The sequence below is a fragment of the Thamnophis elegans genome, chromosome 3, assembly GCF_009769535.1.
Source record: "Thamnophis elegans isolate rThaEle1 chromosome 3, rThaEle1.pri, whole genome shotgun sequence".
In the NCBI taxonomy this organism is placed as follows: domain Eukaryota; kingdom Metazoa; phylum Chordata; class Lepidosauria; order Squamata; family Colubridae; genus Thamnophis; species Thamnophis elegans.
In genome coordinates, this window is record NC_045543.1 from 98,452,402 (window position 1) to 98,470,484 (window position 18,083).

General features: G+C 35.3%; 1 protein-coding gene across 1 annotated transcript in view; it reads right to left on the reverse strand.

Moving 5' to 3' along the window:
- Positions 1-1,443: 1,443 nt before the first annotated feature.
- CAMK4 (calcium/calmodulin dependent protein kinase IV) overlaps positions 1,444-18,083 on the reverse strand; it is a 69,140-nt gene continuing 52,500 nt past the window's right edge. Inside the window, exons 6-11 of the mRNA XM_032213705.1 lie at positions 15,081-15,171; positions 13,994-14,068; positions 12,033-12,108; positions 8,106-8,232; positions 6,620-6,772; positions 1,444-4,007 (exon numbers count right to left, since the gene is read on the reverse strand). Coding sequence (XP_032069596.1) covers positions 3,813-4,007; positions 6,620-6,772; positions 8,106-8,232; positions 12,033-12,108; positions 13,994-14,068; positions 15,081-15,171 — 717 coding nt within the window. The 3' untranslated portion in view covers positions 1,444-3,812. The remainder of the gene's footprint in view (positions 4,008-6,619; positions 6,773-8,105; positions 8,233-12,032; positions 12,109-13,993; positions 14,069-15,080; positions 15,172-18,083) is intronic.

An 18,083-nucleotide genomic window follows, 5' to 3' on the forward strand; every position in this document is an offset into this window, starting at 1 on the left:
GGAATATATTCAAGAATTCTACTTAAAATTGAAGTGTGTAGTTGAGGAAACAGATAATGCACTAAGAGTCTGAGTCGGTAAATGTGGATCAAGACTATGGATTAGAGATTTACATACCTGTATCAGCTAAAGAACAAAGCTGTACTGGGAGACAGAAATGCCAAATTACTAAAGCAGGTTTGTGAAAAGGCAGAGGGACAGGGGAACAAACAGCTAATATAAAATAGATAATGAAGAGCAAAAAATAAAAGAAATGAATCCTTGCTTCATTGAGTAGAGGAAAGCCTTTCACTATGTAAATCATACACAATGTAGAAGGTGTTAAGGCTAATGGTGTGCCAGAATACCTGATTGTTTTTCTAAGAAACTGTAAGTATGATCAAGAAGCTTCTTTAAATTTTGTGAAACAAAGTGATTTGGAATAGGAAAATGAGCAATAAAAAGATATATGTTCTCCCTTGCATTTAATTTATACAACCAATGTGTTTTAAGAATTGCAGATTCCAGGATTTTAAAGTTGAAATCAGCACTGGAAATTAAAATACTAATGTTTTGAGAAATTCTTATTACACCATTTTATCAACCAAAGAATTATAATTATTGTGCATGTTAAAATGGAAAATAAAAAATAAAATATCAAGATGAATATTAAATATTAAGACAACCAAAATAATGACAATGAAGAAGTGAAGGCTTGATGGTTTTGTTTTCTTGAAGTAAATACTATTCTAGATCAGTGTTTCTTAAAGGGTGATCCTAGGACCCTCAGGGGTACCTCGAGACCCTCTCAGGTTTGCAAAATATTTATCAAGCTATGTTGAAAAATAATCCAATATTAAAATCCCATCAAACAATCCTGAGATTAGTATCCTAAATAATGATAAACATAACCCATACAAACAAAAACTCTTTTGGGTCCTCCATAACTTTTTGAAAAGTGGGAAGGGGTACTTTGAGGGGAAAAGTAGTTTAAGAAACACTGCTCTATATAAAAATGGATATGTGCTGGAAAAGTAAAAAAGGAGGATTATTCTCAGGAAGAAAGAAGTTATAGGAAGAAAGGAAAAATTAAACAGAATAGTTTAAATACTGATCTTTTTAGTGGCATTGTATAACTCTGAATATTGAGAAAAATTGAGGTACAGTCCTTTGAGTTTAAAATTTTGGTAATGTTACTAAACCATTCCTGTTCCAAATGAAGGCCGATTGTTCCCTTAAGACAATGAACAGTAAACAAAAATTCACATATTGTATTCTGAGCATCTGATACAAGAGGGGAAAAGGTTAGGAAAAACATGGTACTTGATGAGGATGAAGAAAATAAAGTTGATTAGATGGGCTCAAGGAGACTGCTGAGTTTTTACTAAAAACTGAACTGGAGTGACTTGTCTCAGTAGCACCTAAATTAGATTCCTTAGTATTAAAACGCTGGCTTTTTGTAGACAATTTAAAATGTAATGTAATTATTTAGTGACCACAATTGGGACTGGCAACAGTAGTTAAGTGAAGGAGGTGCTAAATGAAACTGAGTTTATCATCTTACTTCAGCTTTCCTCTGCTTTACAGATCTGCAAAGATCGTAAATGCAAGAACTGGTCATAAAATTACTTTTTCCTTACTGTTGTAACTAAGAACAATTGATAAATGAGGTCTATTTGTATGTTTCATCAAATACTAATTTTATAGTAGAATCTCAGTGGAAAATGTGCAGCATAATCTTATAAAAACAAATAAATTACCATTTATACCCTGTCTTTCCACACTTGCTAGAACTAAAATACACAGATACATTCATATAGCAAAATCAATGAAAGCAAATTCATGAAAGCAATAACCGTATATTTGTGCTATCTAAACCATCAATGCAAGCCATGGTGAAAACTACTAAAGTAATTCATTGATTCATTTCAATGGGGCATGCATTTAACTACACCTAGAAGCTATGATATGATGGTTTGAATATCTACACAGATTTCTACAGGCCTAGGGAATTTGTATATCATGTGAAAGAGGGGATGATTTTGAGTTCAGTTTATGCAGTTTCACCAAAAGTCTGTGTGTATGTGTGTGTGTGTGTGTGTGTGTGTGTACACGCACTTATTCATATATATGAAGTGCTTTAGATATTGCTGGAGGTTTATTATAGTTGTTATTAATTTACTGTCTAAATCATTTACTCCAGGCAAGAAATGTAGTTGTTAATACTGATATTAAGCCACCTTTTTCAACTCACAAAAATAAGCTCTTGCAATGATTCCTTGTGCTTGCTCCAATTATTCCTGTGTGAAACAAATATTTCTCATGTTCTTATTCATGCATTCAGAATAACATTGTATATTTTAGAAAAGCATTTATAATATTTACTGCATAAACAAACATATGCTATTTTGTACTAAACCATGATTCTATCACACCTAGCCTCACACAAATAATGTTCATTTACCCTTCATTTTAATATAATAAAAAGTTAAAATAATTCATTCCTTTTGCTTCAGAACATGCTCTTGGTTTACTAATAATTGTAGTTCCACTGATGAACAATGCTGCTGAAAGCATAATTAAGAAAAAAATATCAAACATATTATGTTATTGTGCGTGTACTAAAAAGCAAATGAGACTGTACTTATATACTTAATTGGTTTCTGCGAGGTTGAAATTCTAAAACTATACTCAGTTATCACAGAATATATACTATTAACTCTTTAGGACTTATTTCTGAGTAGAAACATATAGAACTGAGCAGTTAGGGTAACTGTCATCTCTTTCTTTGTAAATTTTTTGTATTCAGGAATTCAGATGTTAGAATTACAAAGAAAAGTTTCTTGTTAAAAAGCCATTCTGCTGATAGTTCAACTCACATAAACTATATTTAGCAAAGATTGTATACTGACAAGGCACCCCATTCACGTATCCTCTGATTGAGGAAGTCCCTGTATCACCTACCATATAAGTATTTCTACAGTATGTTGGGTACTCTCCTTCTGGATACCATATATCCTTCTTGCAGTATAATTCTAAAATTTCAGATCAACATTCCCAATTTTCAATAAACAAGGGCACAATTTCATAATGATGACTGATTCTAAGTTTTCTGCAGCATATTTTCTTCACCCTCTTGGGTTGTGTGCAACTCTTACAGGAATTTGGTTCTGCCAAAGGAATATTTAATTCTGAAATGCCAAATGATAGCTATAAATTAAGACTGTACAGAAATGGTTATCAACAGAAGTAAGGCATTCTTAACATCAGCATCAAGATCTTTTAGTCATCCCAATCACTTCTCAATTTTTCAAAGGAACAAACAATATTTTTGCATATAAATCTCTTAAATTTTCCATCATAAATATTTTTTAAGGTATCATTAATAAATAAAACTCCTTCATAGGCTTTTAAAAAAACACTTGATGGATCCTTGTGCCTACTGGATAATTACAAATTTGAAAGGAAGCATATTGGAAAAATGTCACGATTGCTAAAGAATGCCTTTCTTGTGTCAGCAACAACCATCCTGCATTTTATATATTATCTTTTAAACATTCTACATTACTTATTCACGTTGCTCATAAGATGTGAGCATACTTCCTATTCTCCAATTCACCTGTTGGCATTACTGTAAACATCACTTTATCCACGGCATGCCAATAAAAGACTTTACTGTTTTTCAGAAGCAATCACATGCATTAAAGTTCAGGTCACCAGCTACAGTTGGACTTTACACCTGAAAGCAAAGTCATCCATAACTCATTCGTTGAATGGTAATTTGGCTGGTGCATGAAATGGGAGGTCTTTGCTAAAAGAAGACATTGCAAGGTTTACGGCTCTCCGCCTTCAGATCCTTTTTCCTGAATGTCCGTTTCCTGAATTATGTGGCATATTGATGTCCCCTTTTCTTCTGTATCATCTTCTGAGATTACAAGCTGGTTTTCACTCAGCTTATTGCTGTCATGGGAGCTATGGTAGCCTACACTTCCAAGACGAGTTGATGCAACAACAGCTTTCACTGCAGCCTGATTTTTTTTAAGACAAAAGAGAAATTGTATTTTTTTACATATATGGTATAGCTTGGCTGCACTGAATGTAAGGTAGTTCATCACATATGTAGAAAAAAATTATAACATAGCCTTAATGAAACTAAGTCACAGATCTTCTCATATGTAATATGTGATAAAGTCTAGGTTTACACTGTAAATAAGTTATGCCCAAGCTTTATTAACTGGCATCATTTAACAAAACAATGAATTTTATTCACATTTGCTGTACTTATATAGAAAAATACGGTAATGCTGTTCTTTAAAAATTTTGAGAAAATGCAGGTGCAAAGCACAAAATGTATACATAAAGGAATGGTATAGGCAGATATGCACATGCACATTTGAGTAAAGTTATTTAAAATGCACTAGGAGAAAGCATGCATTTTCTTGCACATTGTCTCCACTATGCAAACTGATATAAATAAGCCAGAAAAATGAGGGGGAAAACTAAAAAGTTATGCCAAAAACTACAAATAGTACAATGCATTCATAGTTTTGCAATGATATAATAATAAGATAATACTGATGTGATTAAGGCAGACTTCTCCATCCTTGTATGTCCTCCTCTTATAGCAAGAGCATTCAAATTTACATACTATCCCATAGCACTTTGAAGCATTCTCTGGGTGGTTTACAATATAAGCATAATGTAACACATATTTGAATATTCCCCACAATAATCTGGGTCTTCGTTTTACCAACCTCGGAAGGATGAGTCCACCTTGAGCCCTGTCAGGATCAATCTCCAGATTGTGAGCAGTTTGCCAATATTGCAATTAACCACTGAACCACTAGGGCTCCTTATTATAATATGTTAGGACGTCTATCTCCCAGAATCCCAAAAGAATTATATCATTTAGGGAATGAGTCTCAACATATCTACAGAGCATAACGTTGGGAGAAGATGGAGCCATGAAGCAACCCACACAAAGCAGAGGCTGTGGGGTTAAACCTTTTTCTCCTGATCTGTACCTACTAGAATTGACAGTGGACAAAAGAGAGTTACCATAATACTATCCCATCACCAGTTCTTAGCCGGTTCAGAAAATACTATGGTTGCAATAAAAGAAATGAAATATTCAAAATAAAAAGTTAAACTAATACAGATTAGCATTGCCCCTCTTTTCTATCTTGATATTAGGACATAAATACACATATTTCTTAAATATAACCCACTGTTTTATAACTCTATAACCCATACACTATTTTAAACTAATTAAGATGAACTCTTGGACTGCATCTTCCAAAATATGTGTCCCAAAGTATTGACTACACCTTAATTTTCTAGAAGATAGCCAAGATGACGGAAAAATGCTAAAAATGTTTCTAGAAAAAATACTGCTTTTCAAAAAGATATGTTGTCAAACATTGAACGAATTTGTATTCACATTTAACTATAACATTATAGTTAACTATAACATAGTATTTGCATTAATGCAAACATCCTGTTTATGCCCACTGACCCTACTGCAAATGCCTGGAGCAATTTGCAAACTAGCCATCTGTAGTTGGTTTACACTTACACTTGTAAGTCTATTATCCAAACATTAGATAACACTTCTGGCCATTTAAAAAAATCAATATAAGGTATCACAAAACATAAATAGATTTTCTGATTTATTATAATAGCAATAAGCTATGAGCCATGGTGGCACAGTGGTTAGAATGCAGTATTGCAGCCATCAGTTTGATTCTCAATGGTTCAAAGTTGACTCAGCCTTCTATCCTTCCAAGGTCGGTAAAAACGACGACCCAGATTTTTGGAGGCAATATGCTGACTTTATAAACTGCTTAGAGAGGCCTATAAAGCACTATGAAGCAGTATATAAATCTAAGTGCTATTGCTATTGCTATTATAAGGCATGAATTTAAACATTGAATTTATTATAAATCAGGATTGTAAGCACTTATGTTTTAGTCAACTACACAAAGTCAGTGAATATATCCAAGCTATGAGCTATGGCACATTTGATATTAAACATGAATAAGTGTCATGTGAACATGCTGGCAGCAACTATACTGATAATCCCCTCTACAGCAGGGGCGTCAAATTTATGCGCTGTGGGCCATATGCATCATGTGCTGCCCTTGCCCAGTTTAGCGAAGGGTAAAAAAAATCTGATACGTCACGTGAAGCCACCGTGATGATGCAAGTTTCACACCCCTGCTCTAAAGGGTTCACATTTACTTTTAGTTTAAGCAATTAACTACATATAACATTACATTTGGTTAGTGGGAGTATCTCCTGAACAGAGCGAAATGGTCTTCTGATGAAAATAGTATATCAAAGATTCCCCCCTCTTTATAACACCTTCCCTCATCATTCTGTAATATTTCCTAAACTTGTAGAATATATTTTCTCTGAAAGGGATTTTCACAGAAGTTAATTGCCTCAATATGCATTCCAATTGCCTTTTATCCAAGTATGGTTAATGTTGGATTCATCTCAATGTAATTAGGCAGTTTCAGTTTCTGGAATATGCATATGCTTCAGTCAATATTATGACAGGGTTACAAAAATAAAAACTTTCAGTGTTTGTCATTAAAAAAAAACTATTTAAAACCTTTTTCTCCCTCAAGATATATACCTTCAGTTTACGTCGAGCATTGAATTCCTGGAGTTTCTTTTGAGCTGTATCCATATGAATAAAATTGGCTGCCTTTCCAGTGACCCAAGGATGCTGTAAAGCTTGGAAAGTGGTAAGCCGTTTTTTGGGGTCAAGCACAATTAGTTTCCTAACCTGCATGATATGAAAAACATAAGATTAACAAAAACCATTCGATTCCTTGAGTATTTATTTTATTGTTTCCAAAGGTTCTAATCTAAGGCGTGATATATCCAGCAGATCTCATACATCTATATCTTTATGACAAATGACCAAGCTGTTAGTTCTAGCTGCAATAAACTGGAAAAGCTGTAGTAGAATTTAATCTTTCAACCTTCTTCCCCACCACAGGTAATTGGGATGATATGACAAATCAAAACATTATGATGTCATTTTAAAACCTCAAAGTTGTCAGTGCTGAAAAAATTGAAACCATATATAGGATCCCTTTTTTCCACTCTAGATATTACATTTATGCTTCTGTATGCATTATGACTGCTAATTTATAATCATAAATTATGGATGGCATTTTGCAATACAGATATTCAAGATACTATAGCTATCAGTGCATGCTCTGAAACTGAAGCATGATGAAGAAATCATGCTTGTTCCTTTGCCCTCTTTCAAGGCTTCTTTTAAAATCCTATCTGGGGCAAGCAATAGAAGGGAAATAGAATAGAATAACAGAGTTGGAAGCAGTGGTGTGTTCCTACCAGTTCTGACTGGTTCGTCCGAACTGGTAGTGGTTTGGCGGCCTGCGTCGCTGGAAGCGGCAGCAACCCAGGCCTGCCACACCCCCAAACCGGTTCCTTGGTTGGCGCCGCCACCTTGTTTTTCAGTTCTATGCATGCGCAGAACAATTTTAATTGCACTGTGCATGCGCACACAGCACACATCAAACGTGCACACGAGCGAACCATCAGTAGTGCCAGCTGGAACCCACCCCTGGTTGGAGGGGACCTTGGAGGTCTTCTAGTCCAACCCTCTGCTTAGTCGGGAAACCCTACAGCACTTCAGACAAATGGTTATCCAATATCTTCTTAAAAATTTAAGAACTGTGTTGGAGCATTCACAACTTCTGGAGGCAAGTTGTTCCAAATTATGTAACTAGACAGCTGTTTGGCCATTTGTCCATCTTTCTCTCATTAATCAATGGCAGAAAAAAAGTGGGAAAATACAAGTGTGCTCCATGTGAAAGAAAATGTCACACAGACTTTTCTCTGTAATATTCTGTAAATTCTCTGTGTGAGTAAGTCTTATTGAGAAGCCAAGAGGCAGAGAAGAATTGTTTACTCTCTGTTATTTACTAGATTGGGTACACACTTTGTTTAGTGGTTTGTGCCTTCTCCCCCCCTCACTATGTAGAGAGTATGACATAAATGCTGTTTGTTAAATTACATAAATATTAAAAGAAATTGAAAGGCAGGTGACTTCACCACTCAAAAGTGTAAAACTTTACTGAACTTACCAAATCCTTGGCATTCAGAGATACATCATCCCACCAGGGAGAAACAAAATCATATTCACAGTTCAGAATCCTCTTGAACATATATTGATCTCCTCTTTCATCATAGAATGGTTCAAAGCCACAAAGTCTACATGCAAATGAGATAGAATGATGTAGGTCAGCCTTCGCTTCCTTGTACAAAACTGTATTTATGCCCAGAAAATGAGTATGCAAATAGTGAAATATTGTACATTATCGTGGAGATTAAAAATAATACATTGTGATACAGAAGCGTTAATAGATTTCTTCAATATGAACAGTTAGCAATTGTTGGAGTCATTAGACTTCTATAATAAAGTACATATGTATTTTTAAAATCTCATTGGGCTTCAGGTGCAATTAAAATATAAATATATTTTTTCGGACTAATACTTTTGGAAATGTATGGTTGTAAAAGCACAAATTTTATATGAAAAAATGGAATGCAGTAATGCTTTGGTTGACAAACAGCCATTGAAGATCCTGATTTGCTTTATTTGCTACACAAGGGTAACATTCACGATTTTTAGAAAAACAGTGAAGTTGAACACAGATTTCAAGAAAGCAGAAGTTATTAAAATTAGCATGATAACTACAGGGCAGAAAAAAACTAATGAGAAAAGCAACTTACAATGGGTAATTTTCTAAAAAAGAAAATGCTAGGAGCATAATTACAACTATTTTTTTTATTGAGGAAAAGTATGGAGAGCAGTAAAAAATTGTTGCTAAATGAGATGAATGTTTGAAAACAAAAAAAAGAGCAACATACAGTACTATAGAAAATAGGAACAAGGAAAGACAATTGAGCAGTACTGTGGATGGTTTCAGGAAAGCTGAACTGAGATTGGTGAAGGTTTCTAAAAAAACAAAATGAGCTGCTGATTCAGATTAAATAATCATTTGTCATATAAACCTGATTAGGGAATATTTCTTTAATCTGAATAAATTTAAATTATTTGGACTAAATAAGTAGCTCATAGAAAACATTTGAAATGTTGATGACTGTAAGAGGGCAAATGCTTTCCCTACGGATGGATGGATGGATGGATGGATGGATGGATGGATGGATGGATGGATGGAAGGAAGGAAGGAAGGAAGGAAGGCAGGCAGGCAGGCAGGCAGGCAGGCAGGCAGGCAGGCAGGCAGGCAGGCAGGCAGGCAGGCTTAGGAAACTGTTGTGGCCCAGCAGGATCCGGTTGAGCGGCTGATGGACTCAGATAGTGAGGAACCATATGAGTCTGCCCTGGACGATGTGGAGGACCCTGGGCAGGGTTCAGACTTAGAGCAGGGACCAGAGAGGCTGGTTGGCCACCAGGAGGTGCCTGAGGCATGGAGCAGTAGGGAGGATCAAAGGCAGTTTGTCCCTGATGCTAGATTGAGAAGGGCTGAAAAATGGAAGCAGCAACTCCATAGGCAGACTCACAGATGATGATTAAGCACAGGTGGTTGTTGATTGGCCCCTCCCAAGAGAGATTATAGGTGAGGCGTTGGGAGGGGACATTTGCAGGAAAAAACCATTCAAATTAATAGTTAAGAAAATCTATCTGTGTATTCTAGCCGTGTCTGTTCGTTTGGACTGTATGTGTTGCTGCAGAGTTACTCTATTGAACAAGTTGCCTGGGTTCTCAGCCAAAGGATTCATTATCTCAGTAATTGAACAGTGGCAAACAGCCAAGCCTGTGTTCTGGTTTATTCACAGGCCGGGGGGGGGGGTGTCAGTACAGGAAACCATAAACTGGGTAGTCTTATATTGTTACTTTTGAATGTTCTACAGAAGATCACAAATTAATTTGCAAAAAAAACTTGAAACCAATGCAATATTAATTAGGAGTCAGCATGGATTTCCCAAGAATAATACTTGCACTGGTTATTTTATTTCATTTTGATTGGGATATATTCTTAACAGAATGTGGGAATGCTGCAGACGTAATACATCTTGATTTCAGCAAAACATTTGACAAATTTTCCATGATATGTGGGTTGAATGGAATTATATTATTAAGTAAATAACTAGCTTAAAAATTGAACTCAAAAAGGGCTCAATGATTTTTCAGCAAACTGGGTGGAAGTATTGAGTAGGGAACATTCAGGGCTGTGTATTCTTCAATATTTTTATTAATCACTTGGACAAAGAAGTAGAAGAAATGCTTGTTAAATAACATGACACAAGTGGGATAGGTAATGAGAGCCGAGGTGGTGCAGTGGTTAAATGCAGCACTGCAGGCTACTTCAGCTGACTGCAGTTCTGCAGTTTGGCTGTTCAAATCTCACCGGCTCAGGGTTGACTCAGCCTTCCATCCTTCTGAGATGGGTAAAATGAGGACCCGGATTATTGTTGGGGGCAATATACTGACTCTGTAAACTGCTTAGAGAGGGCTGAAAGCCCTATGAAGCGGTATATAAGTCTAACTACTATTGCTATTGCTAATACCTTAAAATACCAGAAGCAAGCTTCAAAATTATGTTGATGGGTATGAAAAATGACCTGAAAATAAAGATTGCAATCTAATTTGGTCTTTGTCCACGTTTATATAAAAATAATAATTAATGAAAGGATCTAATCTAGGAAAGCAATCAGATGCACACAGGGGGTGGACACTTGGTTTTGTATTAATATTTACAAAAAATACAGTATATTGGAATAGTAACTTATATTTTAAAGGAATTTAGATTTTAAAAACTCTATGTTTATGTTATCAGCTGAAAATCTGCAAGGTGCCACCTATCATTTAATAAATTAATACATCAATACATTAATGACTGTATTTGCTGCTTTCCTCTATTTAGAGCTAAATTAATTTAAATGGCAATTTTTATTCTTGCAGTTTTTAGAATTTGACATTACTTCCTCTTTGCCATCAACATACGTGTATACATACATACATACGATAAGAGAAAAAGTAGATATGCATGTATGTATGTAAAATAAAAATAAAGACAGAACATGACAAAACACAATGCTAGGAAAACCTTCTAGAAAAAAAAGGAAAAATTGTTCCGCTTAGAACGTCTTGAAAAGGCCCTTTTCTTGCTTGGTAATCAGTTATTGATGGTCTTGAAAATCAGGTCTTGAGGAAGAGCTTGAGAACACTCTTCTGCATGGAAAGGCTCATGAAAAAGAAAGCCACAAGATGCTCATTTACTGTAGAAAACTCATCTACTTAGACTTATGCTCACACCAGTAGAGTTCTTATTCTACATCTCCTGCATAACTGAGCAATGCATCATGGCCTTTTCCCCCTCAGTTCATCCCCAAAATGATTGCCAATACCCATTTTTAAAGGAAGAAGCAGCAAGAAAGTTTTTAGAAAGCAAAACATTGGTATGTGTGTCCTTTATGTTTTCAAAGCATGGTGATAAGATAATAAATAAAATTTCATATCAACATCATCTAATAATGGCTCTCCCTTCAGCCCACGTTCTCCATCTTGAGACTTTTTTTCACACTCTTACACTCTAGGTAAACATCCATCTACTTTGAATTTTCGTGTCTCTTTTTTATATCCATTTTGGAGCAGTGATAGTGAGGGGAGCGGAAATACCTTGCTTTATGAAGAGTTCTTAAGAGACAGAGCTGGCATGCCTTGGATTGCAACCTAGATTTAAATCCAAACTCATTCATGAATCTCAGTGTAGGGAGAATCATTGTCTCATATGCAGCTACAAGCTACCATAAAGATAAAGGAAAATAATGCCCCCAAACTCATAATTTAACAAACTGAAACTAATGCATATTTTAAAACCTGATTTTTTTTTGCCTTTCAATAATTGTTGGACTTTCAAGCTTCAAATCATTAAAAACAGAGCAAGGTAAATTATTGAAAGTCTTGTTGACACAGTAAATAAATGCCGATCATTAGAAAATAATGAAATAGCCACCTGTTTCATACTTATGTCTTCTAAACTTACAGGATATAGGTGATTATTCCTATGGACCACATGTCCACTTCTGAGCCATAAGCACACCCTCGTAGAATTTCTGGTGCTGCAAATGATTTTAAAAAATCTTCTTAGTAAAACAAGATAACAGCCATTAAATACATGGTCTAAACTCATGAAGAAAAAAAAGCATAATTCTACAAATTCAACATGAAAAAAATTATAAATGTAACTAAATAAAATAGAACTTAAAAAGCCAAAAGTGGAATATTTCTGTATGAAATGCAAGTAATTTTTAGTCCTAGTTAAAAGCTTTCAAATGTGCTTAGCAACTAAGCTGCAAGAAAGAGATTTTGGAATGATACTTTGACATAACAGTTCTAAAATTAAAACAACAAAAATTATAAGTTACTATGGCAAATACTTTCGAGAATGTTGGCCAATTTGATTCTGAATAATATGGGCATAATTTTTTCATTTAACAACCTATTTCTGAACTTCATATGGGATTTCCTAAAATATTCAAAATAGATTTACTTAAGAGATTTTCTTTTTCAAGAAGCATGCATAAACTTTTGTCTGTACCTTTTTTGTATGCTTTTAATGAATACTACTATTATTTAAATATTACGGGGGTGGGGGGATAAGCTTCATTCAGAAGACAAAATTTCCTCCTTAAATTAATTGGTGGATGTTCTTTCTACATAGCTTCTGAAATTATTTAAGATGTTTTATAGATTCCTGAAGATTCTAGCAGTGTATCAGAAGCTGTTTATGGAAATGGCATACTTTTCCAGCCTCCATAGAGTAACTCCTAAGACATTTGAAAAAGAATTTTATCTCCCAGACAGAGGTGGAGAAAAATCTATCTCGACATGATAAACAAGATCTGTCCTTGGAGAAGGTGATTCTAAACCTGCAAGTGTGCTTGAGAAGGTGTATGTCTTTTAGGAATGTCTGTGTTGTCAGATAGCCAGTGTGGAAAGGCAGCCAAAGTCCTCCCACTATAGAGTCTTCCTGCTGAAATCAAAGATAAAAGGTTCAAAATCACAAATCAGAATAGGCTCTAGACAAAGATCAAAATGCAATAGAAAATGCCAATTTAATTGGGAGAACACTCCTCCTTGCCTGAAACTATGATTGGGTGAACATTGTTCCCAGACTGAAACTTAAATCTCTTTGATCAACTAATAAAAAAGGTCCCTGCCCCAAAGAGATTACTATTTTTAATTGCCAAATGCTAAATAAGTAGAACCTACAATTCAGCAGGTTGCCTGACTGCAAAGGCCCTATTCTCAGCTGGCTAAGTGCATTTTCTTAGAATTCCTGCAGGGGGTACTTTTGCACATTTTTCAAAGAAAAAAGTTTGGGAAATATCTAACCATGGCTGCCTCCCAAAGTTATTTTTGTGTATTATGTTCTTGCAATAAACTTCACCTTTGATTCAAGCAACTGCTTTTGTTCTTTATGCCTGGAAATGAACCTGGTAAGATTTCTTTCTAACACCAAGAAACTACATTTGCCTCATTTGTTATTTTCATAAACATGTGAATGTTGGGCATATGGTAGAAATTTATGCAAAATCCATAAAATGTGAGTTATACTGTGCAAATGAAATAAAGTACAACAATTATCCACACCATTGCAAGGGGTGAAGTCTGATATAAAAATCTAAACACTGCATCTGAAATCCACTAAACCGAAGTCTGTATAATAGAGATTTTATTGTATTATAAACTGATACATTTAACCAGAAACTTCATCTTCATCTGGATGGTCTTCTCTCTATAACCATGTAGGGTTATAGTTAGTATATGACTTGAGCAGATAAATGATATTTTCAATAAGTGTATACAATATAGCTTTATATATTTTAATATGAGCTGGGTTCTTTTTAGTGTGATAGTTGCTAAATTTAGAAAATACAGAAAGTTAAAACAACAGAATACAAATAAAAACAGGTCTAAAATAAGGTAAGTTCCGAAACATACCGCAATATCCTGGAGTTCCACAGACTGTTTTCATGGTAACATGATCTGCAACTATCTTGGAAAGTCCAAAATCAGCTGTTATTCAGAAATCAGAAAATTATATTTCTTATGAAATGATTGTTGAATTAGACATAGCAAATCAATGTTGTAAGTCAGGTAGGAAGCCTACATAGATGGAAAAGGTGACCTTCAGCTATGTGGCAAAGTAATGAAAACAGGTTGTATGATTGTTCTTTTTCTTCCCAATTGCATGTCTTTTAAACACACAACATCATAACTGAATGTTCCAGTGTCTATCTGTAAAACAGCATGCACTGAAATACATGGGGAAGGGGGCATATGAAGCACACAAATTATTACTGTATAAAAGAATGTAAATTTGGAGATGAGAATAATTATTTTCGAATTTCAAAGAATTACAGCTGCATGCAGAAGTCTGTGAATCAAACTTTGGTTCTGGAATATTGTCTGCATAATTGGGATAGAATGAAAATATGAAAGAAGAAGAAATTAATCCTCTTCAGCATGAAATGAATGGGGCAAGTACTATAAGAAAAGCTTTCCCCTTGTTAAATGCAATAAACCTAAAACTGAAGGATGTTTTAAAGTTTTATTGATCTGTGATCACAGGCTGTTCTCTTAGAGGAGAAGATAAAATTGTGATCCAAACAAGGTCTTTTGTCAAGCTGCTTACATATATCATCTCCCTCTGTCTAATTAGGAACAAGCAGTGGTTGATTTAGGCTAGCAGCAGCTTTGTCCTTCATCAGACATAGTTATTTTTAACTTGCTTCATTCTTTGGGAATTGTACAAGGCTGCAATATGAACAAAGTGACTTTGTTTCTAACTTATGTATTACCTCTATTCTATGTCACTCGCTCCTTTTTATTCTAGAAAATTGTTTTATGCAACTTATCTGCTATTGCAATAGTTTCTAGCTTAATTCATTGTGCACCCTAAATATTGCTTTGATTATGTCTCTATTGCTTTGGTTATGTCACTGCTGAATCTGAGGTCCCACAATACCCTTTAGTACCAACTTGCTAAGGATGCTACTAAAAGATACTATTGGTAATTATCAATTACCTATTTTTAAAGGTGCATCTGGAGCCTGAGTTGCATACAATAAATTTTCTGGTTTCAAATCCCGGTGAACAATTCCATTGGCATGTAAATACTAGAAGGAATGTGAGGGTATACAATGTTATTTCATACAATTAATACATTTTCATAATACTGTGTATTATTATGTATATGGATTTGACTTTTGGAGAAGAGTGGAATATAAATCTAAGAAATAAAATAATTCTGCAGACCACAATTTCATGTACTGAAAATAGAAAAATATATAACTTGTAATGTCAAAAACAACTTGCACATTCATATGGAAAATGAAAATAAAAGAGGAAGTCTAACAATCACTATGAATCACAGTCCATGAGTATCAAGATAAAACTGCAAATAAATACTGTTTGTGGCCTTTCCAAAGGGCCTGAGAAAGCAGTGGATTAAAATGGTTACTGATTGATCCATTTTTGGTGTGTGGACAAGACTGAATGAAGTGCAAATGGTGTACTTTGTGTATGTATCTTTGTGTGTGGTAAAACAATAAGACCTGCAGTCAAAATGTGAGTGAACATGTGTTGAACTTAAAAGTGGGTGGCCAATACAAATGAAGTACTAGAAAGTGTTTTATAGAAAAAAAAATGAAGGAGGATCCAAACATAAAAGAAATATATGGAGCAATAGTTAATCAGTCAATGGGAATGAGAAGACAAAAATTTGTGGCTGGATAGAGCTGCTGAGATCATAAAAAGAAAAAGATGAGAGGTTTCAATAAACAAAAGACACAGTACAAATTAGGGTATGGAAATAGAGAAAGAAACAATGTTTATAAGATAAAAGACAGTAGGGAGAGATAGTAAATGGCAATGCTATAAACTAGATTTAGTTAGATTTTCTTTTCTTTTACTTCCTGCCATTAATCAAATACCACAATGAATATGTATGTGTGTACACTTTTTAAATCATATAGTATAGCGTTTTCATGGAAAATCAGTCTAAGACTGATCAATCTTAATCAGTCTAAGACAGCAGTTCCCAACCCTTGTACTTGGCGGCCAATCTGGGGAGGAGAGAGTAACTGGGCACCGTGAGTGGCAGGCCAGCATGCATACGCACATAGCTCAATTTGAGAAAGTTTAGCTGTGGGCACACAGGCATTTCGCTTACACGGCCCGGATTCAAATAGGCCACAGCCCAGTAGTGAGTCATAGCCTGGGGGTTGGGGTACCCCTGATCTAAGACAATCCTGATTTGTCTAGAAGAACATGATTGTGGATGCATAATATTTTTTTCATATCTAACAAGAGACTACCTAAGTTCACAAAACATGCAAAGTCATACTGTGGTTTGTTTAGAGTCAACATGTTATGTGAAACCAGCCCATTATAATTAATTCAGGAAACCATGATTAGTAAATTGGTTTTAATGCAAGGTGCTATACAGTTGAAAAGTAGCTGTCTGTAAGCCTCAGGTTTCCACTGTAAAAACATATTTACTACGCCCTCTGTGCTACTGCAGAGCTGGAAACAATAATAAGATGGGATCATCTAGGTATAAAGCTAACCACCCAGATACAGAGCTAATCAGGAAGTGGGGGAAATGCCACAGGTGGAGGAAATGGGTAAATAGTTGTATGGTCACAGCTTCCACAACAATAAATTATATCAGAATTACATAACTGCTTGTGAACATCAAGAAGTCTAGTTTAACTTTTCAGTTGAAACTGGATTAATTTAGTTCAGGGGTGTCCAATCTTGGTATCTTTAACACTTACAACTCCTAGAATTCCCCAGCCAGCCTTTCTGAGAGTGAAGTCCACAAGTCTTAAAGTTGCTAAGGTTGGACACCCTGCTCTAGTTCTTCCCTCATAACAATTGAGTTAACAGACTTTTAACAGCTTCATTCAAGGGTCCTTGGTGCTCTCTGAGCTTGCTTGTTTTCTTGTAGACATTTCATTCCCCAACTAACATAGGTAACATAACCAGTGCTAGCTTCGTTCTTTGATGAGGCCTTTCCTAGAGTTCAGCCAACTGATTTTGATAGGATTCGATTAGATCCTGGAGGACTATGGCTGAAAGATGTTTCCAAGCCTCCCTCACAGAGGAATGAAGTATTTCCTATTCCTCTGGTGACTTTGTGCAACTTTCTTTTCTCATCAAGCTTATTCATTCTTCACTTTCGTTCTTACCACTAGTTCCTTGTCTCTTTTTCTGCTTCTTGTCTTCTCCCCTTCCCCCCTCAACTCTTATTTTCTTCTGTACACTGACTCACTTCTAACTCACTTCTATTCCATCCTCTATCTTTTCAGTCTCTTTCTTCCTTTGTTTCTCTCTAGCCTGGTGCTTTTTTGCTCTACCTGGGTCTACAATTGCCTCTGTTCCAGGAGTTGTCTCATTGTTCTCTTTCCTATTAGCATGAGCCAAGACCTGTCAGGCTTTCAAGAGTGATATCATTTTTTTCTCCAGTGCCATTTTGACTAGAAATCTGTTTTGGGTTAGGGTGACCAAGAAGAAAGCTGAAATTCTTGAATTTCAAAGTAGAACAAGAAAGAAGTGGGATGGCTAGAATTAATTATGATTTCCTGAAAATAAGTAGGAATGTGCTGGTCCACCCAATACTTCTATTCATATAATCTTTTTTTTTTTGTTTCTTATGTCTCTTTCAGTTGCTGCCTTTATATAGCTATGTTTTTTCCAGACTGGTTTCTTTTCCTGCTGTTGAAATTTTTCCTCCTTTGCCCTCATTCTAATCCTCAGCAAAAGACTGTTCTTGACTTTGCACTTTTTCTTCTAATATCTAGTGGCCCCACGCCATGCCTTTCCTTTATCTATGGCTATTGTATAACCTCTAGTTTTTGTCACTGGCATGCATCTACATTTCTCTGGGCAAATGAATTGCTTTCATGAATCATGTCTGATATGCCCTGAGGAAATTACTCTGTCACTTCTTCAGCCCTATAGATACAAAGCTTTCTTTTTTCTTTTCACTTCACAGGACACTATTTTAGATAATGCTTTCTGAGAT